The 14,679-nt window shown below is 35.7% G+C and overlaps 1 protein-coding gene across 1 annotated transcript; it reads right to left on the bottom strand.

Moving 5' to 3' along the window:
- Positions 1-2,675: 2,675 nt before the first annotated feature.
- On the bottom strand, positions 2,676-11,694 carry LOC117327868 (phenylalanine-4-hydroxylase-like). The gene is made up of 13 exons (XM_033885086.1): positions 11,641-11,694; positions 10,180-10,305; positions 9,598-9,781; positions 9,267-9,355; positions 8,971-9,038; positions 8,679-8,729; positions 7,830-7,975; positions 6,979-7,114; positions 6,423-6,549; positions 5,598-5,693; positions 4,661-4,794; positions 4,297-4,412; positions 2,676-3,254 (listed from the first exon to the last, which is right to left on the bottom strand). The coding sequence occupies exons 1-13, from the start codon at positions 11,692-11,694 to the stop codon at positions 3,205-3,207; spliced, it is 1,377 nt and encodes a 458-aa protein (XP_033740977.1). The 3' UTR covers positions 2,676-3,204.
- Between the last annotated feature and the right edge of the window lie 2,985 nt (positions 11,695-14,679).

Here is a 14,679-nt window from a genome sequence, read left to right as displayed (position 1 = left end):
TACATTCATACATACATTACAAAAACCAATAGTTTACTTTCTCTGTATAATATTTGTACCGTATTACAAAAGATGAATTAATATTAAGGATGTTACATTGTTAACAGAACTATATGTGTAACTACATATATGTAGTATGTTTTCCCTCCATATGTCATACATGCGTTGGTCGGTCGCCATAGTTGATGTAGTCGATGTCGTCGTTGCGTAGAAGGGTTTTCAGTTGGGTTCAAACGGTTGTTTAGTTGTCGGTTTCTGCGTCTCTTGGGCATTGGCAGTCCTCCGGCAGCAAGCTGAAGTCGGGTGATGTCGTTTGTAGCCTGGATTTCTTTGAGTACATGGATGAAGATGTAAATGTTTGGGTGTGCGTGTGAGATCCCTTCTTCAGTTTGCCGTGCCATCTTCCAGGTTGTTGGTCGTTCTGGGTCCATCGTTGTCGAAGTGGTTCCACACTGGTCTGTCGCCTTCAACCCATTGAGTAGTGATATAGTCAGTGAAAGCAGTGGTGTCTACGGGTAGGTCGACGTCATCCAGGTCTTCCAACGCTTTGAACCAGTGTCTTCAACATGATGCAGGGGAAGGAGTGAAAGTATGGCAGCACGGCGGACTAGTCTGTGGACGTCTTCGTTGTCTTTGTAGGGGATCTGGAGTCCAAGTTGTTGCGTCTTTCACCAAATACACTGAGTAAAGTGAAAGAAACAACCCGGGGAAGGCGGCTTTGACTGCATTCTGGGCAGCAGATTTAAAGTCAAGACAAATAGTGGTCGGGTTAAGTTCTGGTAATTGTTGCTCTTCGATTACGGTTCTCGACTTCTCAAAAGTCCGGTGTAGATGGACTGTGTCTTCCAGGTAGGAGTGCGTAAACAAGTGGGTACATCTGGTCGTCTATGATGGCATGGATGGTGTATAGTTGCTTAACAAGCTTTTGGCAAGTGTAGAATGTCCCATCGCAGTAAAGTGTGTCGGCTGCTGTCAAGGCTATGAAGTTGCTGGTAGTGGCAAAGGCTAGCATGCGTTGGTTGCCTGTGTTGTCATCAAAGAGGAGGAATTGGTCACTATTATTGGTTCGAGTCCATTCACCTTCCAAAATGATGTCTGCCAAGGATGTCGGTAGCTTTGGTAGTAGTTTGCTTCTGCAGTGGTAAAATGATGTCTTTCAGGTTGCGTAGGTGGGAAACTGCTCAAGTATTGGTCTGTACTTGATCGTTAGCCATACTGAAAATGATGAATTTTCTGGTGATAGACTGTTATATATACTTTTTTAAGCTTGGGTGTTCTGTGCATGGCATGTAGCTTGGGTGTTCAACTCGCACATCTACCCATGAGTTCACCTCACAAGTAATTTTCTTCATTAGCTTTAATTAGTTACAACAAAATGAGGTTGAACAAATATCTTAATTAATACAGACAACATCTCTCCTGAAGATGAACATAGCCTAATTTGTGACATCTCTCCTGAAGTTGATAATTTGTAATTACTTTAAATAATTTATCATCTTATTAAATTGCACGTTTTATTTTTAAATTCAACCATCTGTGAATATATGGATAAGTCTAAAAGAAGTCAATTATAATCACTTCTATAAATTAATCATAAATCAGGCACATAATTTTTTTTTCTATTTACTTATCTTATTAAATTGCACGTTTTTCTTCTTAAATTCAAACCATCTGTGAATATATAGATAATTCTAAATGAAGTCAATTTTAATCACTTTTATTAATTTATCATAAATTATATACATAATTTCTTATTTTATTTTATTTTTTTATTTTTTTTTATTAAATTGCAAGTTATTAAGTTATTAAAGTGAATAGATGGATAAATCTATTATTTTTATTTATTTGGCAGCTGATACATTCTGTTATAGAAACCTTAATTTACCTGTACAGGTAACAGGAACGTTGATTTACCTGTACCGATAGCAGTTAACTTAACTGTTAAAACAACACTCCTCCTATATTGATTTTGGGAGATCCAGAATATATTTTTCAGTTTTTGGAGAATCAGGATGACACCGACTGAACGGGTAGGAAGCCAAAATACCATTTTTAACCTACAACGGCGAATAGTTCCTCTCATTATGTTACTACCTGTTGATCCTGTGACAATAAACCTTGACTTTATGCTGATCTTGTGTAATCAACGCCAGGACTGCGATTTTTCTTCAACAGAAATACATCTGCTCAAGTTGATCTTAAAGCTAAAGAGAATGTTTCCAAAACTTGAAATCCGGAAACTATCAGCATCATTGTACTGAAACTATGAAAATTCAATGTAAAGGGGAGTAACTCGATTAGCGCAGCATTCCCTCTGGACGTAAAACCTTATTGAAGAAAAAAACTGTATTCAGTAAACTTATACAAATAAAACAGCTTCTTAAATATTTGGCAAATTCATTCGTTGAATGGTAATCCTCATTTAAATAATACATATTAACTATTGTTTTGCTTTATTTTACATTTAGATGTTGGGTATATTAAGTGTATAGAAACAAATGTTTACAAAATCTTCAATATATGAGTATTAAAAATGTCATTATGATTCAAAAATATGACAAAAGGTTGAGTTGTTTCAGAAGTTATAAAATAATTAATTTAAACCTGAATTAACCTGATAAACTTGAATTAATAATCTACAATACATTTTATATTAAAAGCAAAGAAAACGGATGCAGAAATAAACTATCAAACTGGTATCAACATGTTTATTTGCAACAGAGATTCAATCTAGTAGTACCACTTCAATACTGATATAGGTGGTTTGAAATAGAAGAAGGAAATTGGTAATAGATGAGAAAAGTAACATGAGTTTTGTCCAATAATCTATAAAATTAAAACTTAAGTTAGAACAAATTTGATAAAAGTGCACAATTCTGCTATGTACTGCTTCAATCTAATACAAGATACCAATAGCATGTGACGACAAGAGATGATTACAAACCATCTCAATTATCTACTGTACGAGACGGTGTACGGATAATTGATATAAAGTAATGATTGAATCACCAATACATATTACCTAATAAATGCGATATATGGTAAATATATATTGCGGGGGGAAAACAACAACATTTTGGCAGTTAATGTATATGTCAAGTTTGTAGAAATTGTGGTCCTGTGCGAAAATATTTTGTGATACTTTCCACAATTTTAAATAAAGAAATACTGTAGCGCCGTCTATATAACCCAAAACTTAGCAGCTCATATTCCTCCAACTTTCCTCAAAGCGTCCTCGAGGAGGTTCATATCCCCTGTAACATACAAGGAGGTGACACGATCACACGTCATTAGAATTAGTTTTGACATATGTCTCCTATATTGTTCGAATTAACTTGAAGACAAACAATGATATCTCGTTTAGTTACATTACTTCTATAAGGACCAAGTACATGTAATACAAATACAGATGTAAATAAAATCATTTTCATCCTCTGTTCAATGACCTTACTACCTTTACTAGTTCCATTTAAAAGGTCCATATGTGACTGAAATATCGATGTAAATAAAGAAAAAATAGTTTTTAGTCACTACATTACATACATAAGTAGTCAACATGTATATTTTATCATTTTACAATGTACTGTTTACCATTGTAACATCAGAAAATCGAAAAGGCACCGAGGAAAAAAATCAGAGGCCAGGATGCTTTTTATTTTTAATTTTCATTTTTGCACCTGTGAACCAATTAAGTGGTGTCATAGTTGTGATCTATATGCTTTAATTTCATATTGTTTCTTTTTTATTATTTATTTTTGTATTAAAACAATTCTGTTAACAAAATATGAGTTTAGCTTATGTCATAAGATAGAGAGGCTCCAATGGTCTTCACCCAGCTACTGACCAGCTTTGAGCTAATTATAGTTATCTCAGTGCATGGGGTCTTCCTTGGAGGTAGAGCACTGCTAAACCAATCAAATGTGGTTTTAAAAAAAATGCCCCAATCCACTATGTTCGCTGTCCAGCTGGGATTCTGACAGCGCACCGCTATCTTGTATTCGTAAGAATGCGTCTGCACGTATTTTTTTTATCTGTGACATTCTGTTAACATTTTGTGAATGTAAAACCCTCCCTTTTTTCCACTATTTAACTTTTGGACTTGAGCCAGACTGATACTAGTCACCGATAAGCACAGTACCACTTTGTACCTATGTATGTCATGTCGTGCCATTGTGTTACTACTTGTACCACATCCTACCAGGTTGTGAGAATGATTTCCACACATGAACTGTCAGCAAGCGGTTGTTTACGACATATATGGCATACCTCACTTTACAATAAATACTACCACCGTACCTTTGATTGTCCGTGTCAAGTTCAGAAGCTGGTTCTTGTTGTCGATGACCTCCATGCTCTGGGTATAGGGGTTGTACCGGACAGTGAAGGGTCGGGGGATCGTGTCCGCGTATGCTCTGAATGTATAAACATATCACGTGATAAATCCTATGGGACAAACAATGATGGTGTCGCCAGCAGTCATTATACACTAAGAGTGTGCAGCATTAGATGCCGACTAGCATTCGCAAAACACAAGTAAGATCATTCGAATTGAATCAGATAAAAGAATGCACAATGATTGTATTCCAGATGTTAACGAAAAACAACAAACTAGAGGGAAACCCAGACAGATATTAAAATGAGGTGGGTTATATACACTTGCCTGATCTTGTCTTTGGCGTCTTCGAAACTGTCGGCGATGAAGTATACTGGCTGGAACTCAGTAATAGGGTAAGGTTGTTCTGCCGTCTTAGTTGGTTCGAACTCCTTAAGTACGGGCTTATCAGACAAACAATACTAAAAGAAGATAATAAAGTGGTTGGTAAAATCAATATTCATGTTTAAAACGGTAGCATTTTACGGACTATTAGTACAATGAAAATGAAAAACGGTTGGTTTGTGGTAGCTAAATACGTATCCAATGTGTAGAAAAATTATAACTGATAATTAAATTTGCGAAAAAGTGCAATTTGCATGGCAGATTTATATTGCCGATTCAATCGAGGGAACACTAAACCTACGCGTATGCAGAAAGGAAGTGTGACTATTTACAGCTCAAATATTCCATGGAGATATGAACAGGGGTTTGAATTAAAAATAAAAACAAAAGAAAGAAAAAATATATAAGAAATCTGGGGTTTTTTTTACGAACTGTCCTTATCCACTAACATAGCATTGTGATTGGCTTATGCCAGTTTCAAAATTTCATGAGCACATTAACTCAACGCATGCTAAACGTCCAAACCTTCTCCCAGACAGTGCCAGTGGAATAATGTTATCTAACGTTGTTATTAACACTGTATATATATATACATTTGTATTCAACACAGAATAATTACGATGGGAACTTCAAATCTTTAACCTTCGGGTCAACAACTCAAAATGCATAACTATGATAAATTGTGTTATTGATTAGGTTTATAGCAAAATGATGCAAATGATGAACGGAGACAATTTTATGCAGGGCCTCGAACACAATCTGTGGCGCCTAATCACCTGGCCAGAATGACCCGCAGCTTACACCACTCCACCACATCTAATATAGTAGTGGTGTACGCTTATGGTGCCTCTTGCTAGGCTCGATATCTCAAAAAACAAACCTGAAGTTCACCGAAAGACGACAGAAGACCAGCTCCGAACGCCCTTAACTCGCCCTCTTGTCGGCATAGTCCGAATTCCAACGTAAACCAGTAGCACTGTAACATACAGGACCTCAATTGGAAACAGGTTACGATTTAGGGCACTGACACATCATAATATACACATGTAGGACCTCTATTGGAAACAGGTTACCAGGACACTGATACGGGAGCGTTGCGATTAAATGACCAGTGAATTCACGTGAATGTGTTTTGGGAGGCTATAATGTTGTCTGCCTCTCATTGTGCTGACAACGGGCAAGCTAGTCGTACTCCTCCAGAAATGCTGAACGTTATGCATGTGTTGGCAATGGGACAGAACCCAAAGCCACCTTACATCAGGACAACGCTATACTAAACACCAAGCGTGAGGCAATGTCAACAGGGACATTTGGAAGAAGAACGATGTTTCGAAAAAGGAAATAAAATCTATCCCAAATTAAATCGCCTTCTACGATCATGCTAGGAGAACCGGTTACAATTTACGCCATACCTGCAGGGCGGTTAGCATAGAAATATTTCTTTATATAATAATACATTTGGCAAATAATTAAGAAATCTTACTGACTTTATCACTTTTGATGGCATGTAACGCATTTCGTTAATAATTTTCTTCGATCCATATCATAATATTGAAACTGGCAACAAATGGAACGGTCATTATTTTGGAAACAATTGATCGTGGCTTTGAATAAAATACAACTTAACCATATCCACTAACTAATATTTAATCTGTCATTGGGTTAGGAAAACATTGTGTCAGAAGATGAACAATGTTACACGTACCGTGCTGAGTTTCTGGATATACTCGTCCGGGGCTCCAAGACTAGCTAGGCCGATTTCCTGCGAGAATTGTGCGAAGGCCGGATCCGCAAGGATGGGCACGTGACCGATCAACTCGTGACACACATCTCTGAAACAGCAAATATAGACAAAATCAGGATATCAGATTCATTATAAAATGGGGAATGTATTGAAAACTGTCTTCTTTGCCCTGCCTTGTGTTATGACGATATATTGCACTGCGAATATGCCGTTCTAAAGGAAATTAAAGTCCTTGTATCCTTGAAATCAATATTCAGTTAAAGGGGTGTTTCATTGGTTATATGCACTTTATTTTTAAGACTTGTGCAACGAACACTGCGGAGTTATTTGAAATTATAGCGAGATATCTCGAATTGGTAAGCGAGCTGATGGTAATAATGGTAATGGATTATGAAGACCAATTAGATGCAAAGTAGCCTGTAATTCCCGTGAAGTGTGCTTTGTACTATAATGGATTGTTTAAAGACAAACTGCTGAACAGCCCATTTAAATAGCGTTGTATTTCGGATGAACTTACGGCTCAGGAGTGTACATAGGTTTCGAACTATGGCGGATGTATTGTGTTGCATGGATCACTCGGAAGGCCAGTCCTGAAAGGAAATCACGCGGAGATAATAAGCCAGCAACTGGTCGTATGATGAAACCAGAACGGTCTGAAAAAGAAAGAAAGACAAATCCTGGTAAAACAGCATTTTTATGTGATGTGTAATTTGATATTTCTAAACCCTTATTTAACCATCATATAATGGATTATAGCATTAAATCATATGATATTTTCGTTATACCATCAGTTGTAAAACAAGGTTGCCTGTGTTGACAAATGGATAATCCCGATTTTTCTCCCCAAAACCGGTTTGAACTTTCTTTTGGATACGTAACTCCTCAACATCTAAGCTAACAGGGTAATGTAGTCCACAAGGACATGCACAACATAATGCAGACTTTAATGGTAACAATGACTGCAGTCAAAAATAATTAACTCTTCAGTACTCTTTAGTAGGAGCAAGCCGTGGAGAATAGTACCCTGTTTGGCAGATGGCTACATATTTGTCTTATTAAAACATCCGTTTGAGTATATCAAATATGTTCTTCATTGAACATTTTTAAGCCGGTTTTTTAATGTGGAATGTTTAGCACTAAAAACAGCGATGTTAATGTGAGACAATACGAGGTCAATTGTTTATGTGAGACAATACAAGGCCAGTTGTTTATGTGAGACAATACGAGGTCAATTGTTTATGTGAGACAATACAAGGCCAGTTATTTGTGTGAGATAAGGATAGGCCAACTGTTCATATAACATAATGTTTGGCTTTTTATGTAGGATAATGTAGGCGCCAGTTATTAATGTGAGATGCGTGTTATCACCTTTCACGAACTTGGAGACGTCCTCGAGCTGTGGGATATTATCCCGACGGTATCCGCAGTTCTCTTCCAGGAGTGGGAATATATGGTTGAACTCCCGACAGGCATGTGTTGGGTAAAGTGCAGTCAGCTTATCGTATATAGTAGTCCTAGAATATAGACCATAGTTTATAAAAAGCTCGCCATATAACTTATCGTGTATGTGTAAATAATGAGGTTACCATAAGTGGAGTAATTTCGACCCGAGTTAAACCACCTCAGAAAAGCTATATCAGAGATATTTTATACAACTCTTCAACTTAAAGGTTATTCTATATGGTGTGTTCATACACAGCTACATTTCAGTAGTGTAAGATTTTTTTTAAAGTTTACTGCCGTAAAAATATTCAAATAATAAATAAGTAAAGTACATCTGTATATCATCATTTTATCCTCGTAATCACTCCTGAAATTTTATCATGACAGTGAATATGTTATTGTATATTATGACCCTCTAACAGATTGCCCGAGACAAAATACATATCTAAATTGATTGGATTCAGAATAATAGAGCATTTTGTTACCCGCATTAAATACTGTTCATATCCGTTACTGGGGTATATATAGACAGATCAACATGTAACATCTGGTGGAAATCTGCCCTGGCTTGCGGATTCATGATACCTATCCCCTATCAAACTCTAGTCAGAACTAAATTATATATATACTCTTTTTTAACCGATAGTTTCTTCTAGATCATATGACAATGACGTAGCAGAACAACATCTGCAGTTTCTAAATGGATATTGCTGGGATAGATATAGTCTTTTTCAGAAAATAGGACAAGAACTTGAGTAAGATGCAGGAGCCTACCATGTTTTGATTTCCTCTTGTGTATATGTTACTCGTGGTATGGTATCCCCACTGAAATACAAATGTTCCCTGTGAGTAAAATATTACATGTACGATCTGGTAGGTTTAGAATGTCTGGTATGTATCGAGTATTGAATCAACGTTTCTATATACAAATAAGAACTGAACCTGTATTGAAGATGGGAAATATATTCATATATACAAATCTCTACTTGAAATAGATGCATGATTTATAAATACACGTTTGGTAAGCGCCTTGTATGTTATTGTGTAAATTATTAGGTATACATACTGTTTGTAATGGAAGGCTATGTCAGCGAACTCTTTCCTCCTCGCTCTGTAAACACTGTCCGTAAATCCCTAAATAACAAGGACTAATGATTAATAACAGTTCTCTTCCCTGATATAATTACTAGTAACTAATCTTTACCTGTACCAATTAGATCAAATCATTACGATACATTCGAAGTAGAACCATGTCATCTCTCTGATTATGACTTTCTTGATAAAGATGTGTAACAACATATCTATGAATAGACAACAGCATAGTACCGCACTACCGATATCAGTATATCAAGTCTCTCTTACCGGGTGATCCGAGTCCAGCTCCGAACCGTAACTAAGGATCTGGGTGGGAAATCTGTCTAGTTCGCTAATTTTTCTTGGAAACCAAGGGACTGAATAAAATCAAAAGATGGTTAACAAAAATATATAATTCGGGTTTTAGTTTTGGACTTTCCATCGAGACTGGAATTAATGTTTAAGTGCGATATTGTTTAATGGGTATGCCTACTTTACCATAAGTAACTGTTGCAGAAAGACTCCAAGAGCGTTGACGAGAGTATGACTAAACATTAACTTCAGGGGCATTTTACAATAAAGCTTGTGAAAACGACTAGACACGCGACATGAAACACACCTGATCCTAGCCCCTCGACATCCTGTGTAAGGATCTTTAATGTGGTTGTATGTACGCGTAGTTCGTCAACCATTGCGTTAAATGGTGCCTGTTGATGGGAATCGCAGTTTACGAGGAAGTCATAGCTGTCTTTATCTTTCTCGGAATGACGAGACTCGATGTGGGACAGGTTCACCTTGTGTTTCTTATAAAACATAATTAATGCATAGTTAACAGTTTAAAAAGCTGATATTTGTATAAGTGAAAATAGTTATTAGGATATAGTTCAAACAGTTTCAACAATTGGAAATTAACTGTACTTTTTTTTAAGGCCAGAAATCCGCTAACCCCTCGTATACGACTGGTGACAGGAATCTGACCTGACAGCGTGCTAGGTACTTTCTCTCTTCCGAACATAACCTATTCCCTAATAAGAAAGAAATTGTTTGACATTGGCATTGACATATTGAGATATTTATGTAAAGCCTAATATTTAGCCTTGAAATCTTTAACCTTGTTATTTCCAGTGCTAATGCTTTGATTTCGAGTTTGGCTTCATTCTAGAGACATTAAGTCAAGTGAATAACAAACCGAACCACGTACCTTGAAGACAGCGAGACAACCAGCCAGAGCCCCGATCTCCTCCCCGGTCGAGAAGACGAGACTGGCGGCATTTGTATCAGTCTTCTCCTCAATACTTTCATGGCTAGTCTTCAGATTTTCTTCTTCCTGCATATTGAAATACCAATCGTCATGCAATCATCCGCATCAAGATATATATCGCCATATTTTGTATTATTCATTTAACGTTAATGTTTTAGCCTATCGTCAGAGGTCGGGGTATTCAAACTTGAAATGTATGTTCCCCTTTTCCTTTAATTGTGCCCATCTGATTTTGAGTCTGATCAGGAAAATTCAATTTAAACGCTTTTTCGTAAGTAGCACAAAAAAGATAAGTTTCAAACCTGAAATGTATGTTTCGCTAAGTCCTTGTTGTGTCCATTTACTTTTAAAGCTGGCCTGGAAACTAAAATGGTTGACAAGCAAGCATCTTAGAGTTAAACAGTTAGAGTTTGCCATTTTTATTTCTTGAGCACTGGGGGATACCTCTCAAACAGTTAGGTTACCCCTTTCTCACTATTTGCGACCATCTAATTTTGTTCCAGTCGGGGAAAAAATGGCCATCTAGGATTTTGTTATCGATCGATAGATTACTATCTAAATATTAAGATTTGAAATGTAAACAAAAAGAAATTCCAGAGGAATTATGTGCCCACATTAGTATGTTCTTTATATGTTATATATATTACTACATTTCTGTTATTTTCTCTCATCTATTGGTTTTAATTTTTGTTTCTTTCATAACTATAAAGAGAGGAAAAACACTGACATGCCATGCCATGCAATTTATGTAAAGATCCATCGTGTTTATCGATATAATAGCCATGATCAATTTCACACTCTTTTAACGTGATCATGAGAAGTTGTTGATTGAATTTTATTTCTTAATTGTAAAATAATTAACAAATCAATTAAAAAGTGAACATGCATTGTAAAAATTGTAAAATAATTAACGAATCAATTTAAAAGTGAACATGCATTGTAAATATTGTAAAATAATTAACAAATTAATTAAAAAGTGAACATGCATTGTAAAAATTGTAAAATAATTGACAAATCAATTAAAAAGTGAAAATGCACAACAAGGGACCTTCACGCAAAACTCGAAAGATCAACGATATACTGAAGAAAGTGATACCAAAGTTCAAATTATAAATCGAAGTAGGAAATAAAAGAAAAACGAACAAAGCTACGCTGACATTTAGCTGGGGATATCATTTTAATTACCATGGAATATATCGTTTAAGTTATCAAGATATGGAAGCTGGAAGTCCTCAACCACAAAACATAACTTGTTGAAGTAGTGTATTGGTTAGAGGTATTCCGGTCCTACATCATAATTAATTAAAAGTATGTTTAATTTTGTGCGAATAACGAATTTCTAGAATGACTGTTTTGTCAGATATGTAAATAAATGTTCAAAGGATATACATGTATACTGACCTTACAGCCGTTGTCGATTTTTCCTTCTTTTGTCGGAGAAACTCCCGTATCCATGTTGGCCTGTCAAGTATAAACGAGTAAATGTTTACAATAACATTCTATCATAATTTCACTGCATAGGTACAGGCAGAGAAGCGTTCTGATTCGTCAATAGAGAGACGCAATCACTTACTATTAGCTTTTTTAAAGATTGTATCACATGACATTTGACAAACAATGAAAAGTTTGGGGTTTTTTTTTTTTTTTCATTTCTCGACATCCAAGAGGTAAGAAAAGGCCGTAATCCTTTAAATGAGAAAGCTTTGCTCACTTTTGATCTCGAGCAAGTCGACACCAAGAATCGTATCGTAAATAGATGATCTATAAACATGTATAGTCGCCTATCTATTTGTGGGATTAAAAAAAAAACATAAAACATAAATTATTTTTGAATGTTTGTTGTTTTCGCTCGAGATTTTGGATCACAACCCATCTGGCACTCAGTGTAATTTCGAATTTATTAAACTCGTTAAATAATTTATATGCCACAATTATTTTAACTAGTTTAACTATATGGCCCTTTAAGGTCTTCCTTACTTAAAATCACGCCTTACATCATATTGTATCATCAGTGTATTCTGGATGGGTGCTCGTATTTGGTTGGTGAAATGTGACATACTTTGTCACATGAGACCATACTTTACCCCGATGTTCCCCACTTGTCACACCAATCTATCTCCGGAGCTTTGCCACGTGATTCTGCACTACAGCATACATACAATGTAATGCGGGCTGACAAATGATTTATCATTCAAAAAGGCTAGGCCATGACTTTTTTGTCATTTCAAACATTATTTTTTCACTATGTAGTCAATTTCACAAATGCTGAGAGGACAAAAGCATAAGCTATGCTTATGAATCACTGTAATACAGAAGATACAGATTATTTGGATGAATTTAGTTATCAATATCGCAGTTTTTACATTTTAAGGAAGAAAATTTTAACAATGATGTCAGCAAAGTAACCTTTCTGTTTGTTATGTTTTTGATGATCCAAACAATGTAGATTGGTTTCACGAACACATTTACGATATTATAGATGAACATGGTCCTATCAAAGAAAGGCGTATCAGACTAAGAAAATTGCGTTATATGATTGGTAATTTCAGGCGTGCTAGATGTAGAAAAAGGTATGTAAACCACTGAAAACTGGGAATGGTTCAGAAAACAAAGAAATTTAGTAAATGAATTGAAGAAACAATCTATTTTGGAATACTCTAGATGTAGATGTAGTGAAGGCCAAGAGAGTAAAGATCTTTGGCCAATTATCAAAATATTTTCATCAAAAACAAGTGGTCAAAAGAGACAATTACATCATAGTGTGTGATCATTACAGAGTCTTGGCTTATCAAAGCAAAGTCTGTAAAATATTTAGTACTCATTTTAGTTCTATGGCTGAAAACATAGGACGAAACCTGGAAAACATTAATCTTGATACCTATGAAAGTGTTGTGAATATTGAAAATTATGTTCATGATTCTAGGGTCTCATTTTCACCTGTCATACATAATGATGTCTCCAAAGGAAGAAAGCCACAGGGGTACAATTCTTAAATCTTGTATTAAATTCATTAGTCAAATTCTTTCGGATCTCTTTCGATTTCAAAAATGTACCATTCCAGATTGTTTAAAAAATTATCCTTTAGATAAATGATTATAAACCATTCAGCATACTTCGTAGTATTTCCAAATGTTTGGAAGAATTCTGCATGATCAGCTGTCTACATTTTTAAAGACACTTTTCATCCCTTTTTAGCTCCCTATAGGACCGGCTTTGAGTGCCAAACCTCTTTGCTACGCATGCTTGGGGACAGGCGACAGGCCTTAGATCGTCAAAACCAGGTTGGGGCAATTCATTTTTAGGTTATTTCGGTAGTAATATTCATACCTCTATAGGGACCAACCAACCAATTGTTTTTCCATAGACTTTAGTGTTTCATTTCATTCAAATTCCTGAATTCAATATGACAATTACGGTTTATAACAAAAGTTTAGGGTCTGATATAACACCTAGTAAAAAAAGGTTAGGTCCTTCAGCTCAAATTTTCTCCAGGGTAGCCATTTTGAAAATGGGTGAATTTCGCAGTAAAAATTCTCAAAAATCTTAAATGTTTACCTGTTCATTATTATTACCTGAACTTGTGGGGAAAAAATCAATCGGACTTACGAAATTTATATCAACATTTCTTATTGATAGTTACCTATCAGGCTACATATCTATTTTCTCACTTCATAACATACTGGCCGATCAGTGGCTGCCAGACATTTTATCCTTGGCTCAACTTTCTATACAAAGGGGCTGTTTCAAAAATATATTTCTTCAATTGGTTGGTTGTTCCCTGAAAGATGTTTAGAGAGAGAGGCCTGTTTTAAATGAAATGGTTTGGTATTCACGGTATGAAAGTTAATCCTAAAAATGTCAAGCTATTTGTTTTAACATTTTAGATAATAAATTGTCTGCGAAGACTGAGTAAAATTATTAGGCATTCATATTCATCATTTGTTAATATTTCAGATCTATGTAGAAAATCATCCAAGCAGAAGGATCAGACATGTTTTACCAAACACAACCAATTTTGCAATATACAGATGTTTTGTTTTCTATTTTGATTATTGTCTCCTTATTTGGCATTTCTGCCACAAAAAAAATTGAAAAGGTACTAGAAAGGGGCTTGCGATTTGTTTTAAATGATCATTTTTCTGACCTGTGAGATCTGCTTGCTAAATAAAATTGATCTTTCCTCCATATTCACAGGATGGCTTTAACATTTTTTAGACAATATTGCTCAAGACTAGATTTGGAACCTCATTGATTTCAGGGCAGATAACGAATCACACCTTCCCAGGGCTAACACCAACAGGTATGACAAAATGTCATTCAGGTACGAGGCGTCTATTATATGGAACAGAATTCAAAATACCTTGCGAAAGGTTTAAATCTACGCAGAATGTCGGAGGCTGTTCCAAATGTGGGAAATTTTGTTGTTATTTAGTCAAGTCA

Source organism: Pecten maximus, chromosome 5 (genome assembly GCF_902652985.1).
Source record: "Pecten maximus chromosome 5, xPecMax1.1, whole genome shotgun sequence".
NCBI lineage: Eukaryota > Metazoa > Mollusca > Bivalvia > Pectinida > Pectinidae > Pecten > Pecten maximus.
Note: the sequence above shows the minus strand (reverse complement) of the source record. Positions and strands in the feature narration are given on the sequence as shown.

What these genes read in the sequence shown, in the direction of transcription:
- LOC117327868 (XM_033885086.1), bottom strand. Translation starts at nt 11,694, where the DNA reads ATGGATACGGGAGTTTCTCCGACAAAAGAAGGAAAAATCGACAACGGC. An exon ending in CAAGAGGAAATCAAAACATG is followed by an intron (nt 7,976 to 8,678) that starts GTAGGCTCCTGC and finishes TCTATATTCTAG; the next exon opens with GACTACTATATACGATAAGC. An exon ending in ATATCCAGAAACTCAGCACG is followed by an intron (nt 5,694 to 6,422) that starts GTACGTGTAACA and finishes TGTATGTTACAG; the next exon opens with TGCTACTGGTTTACGTTGGA.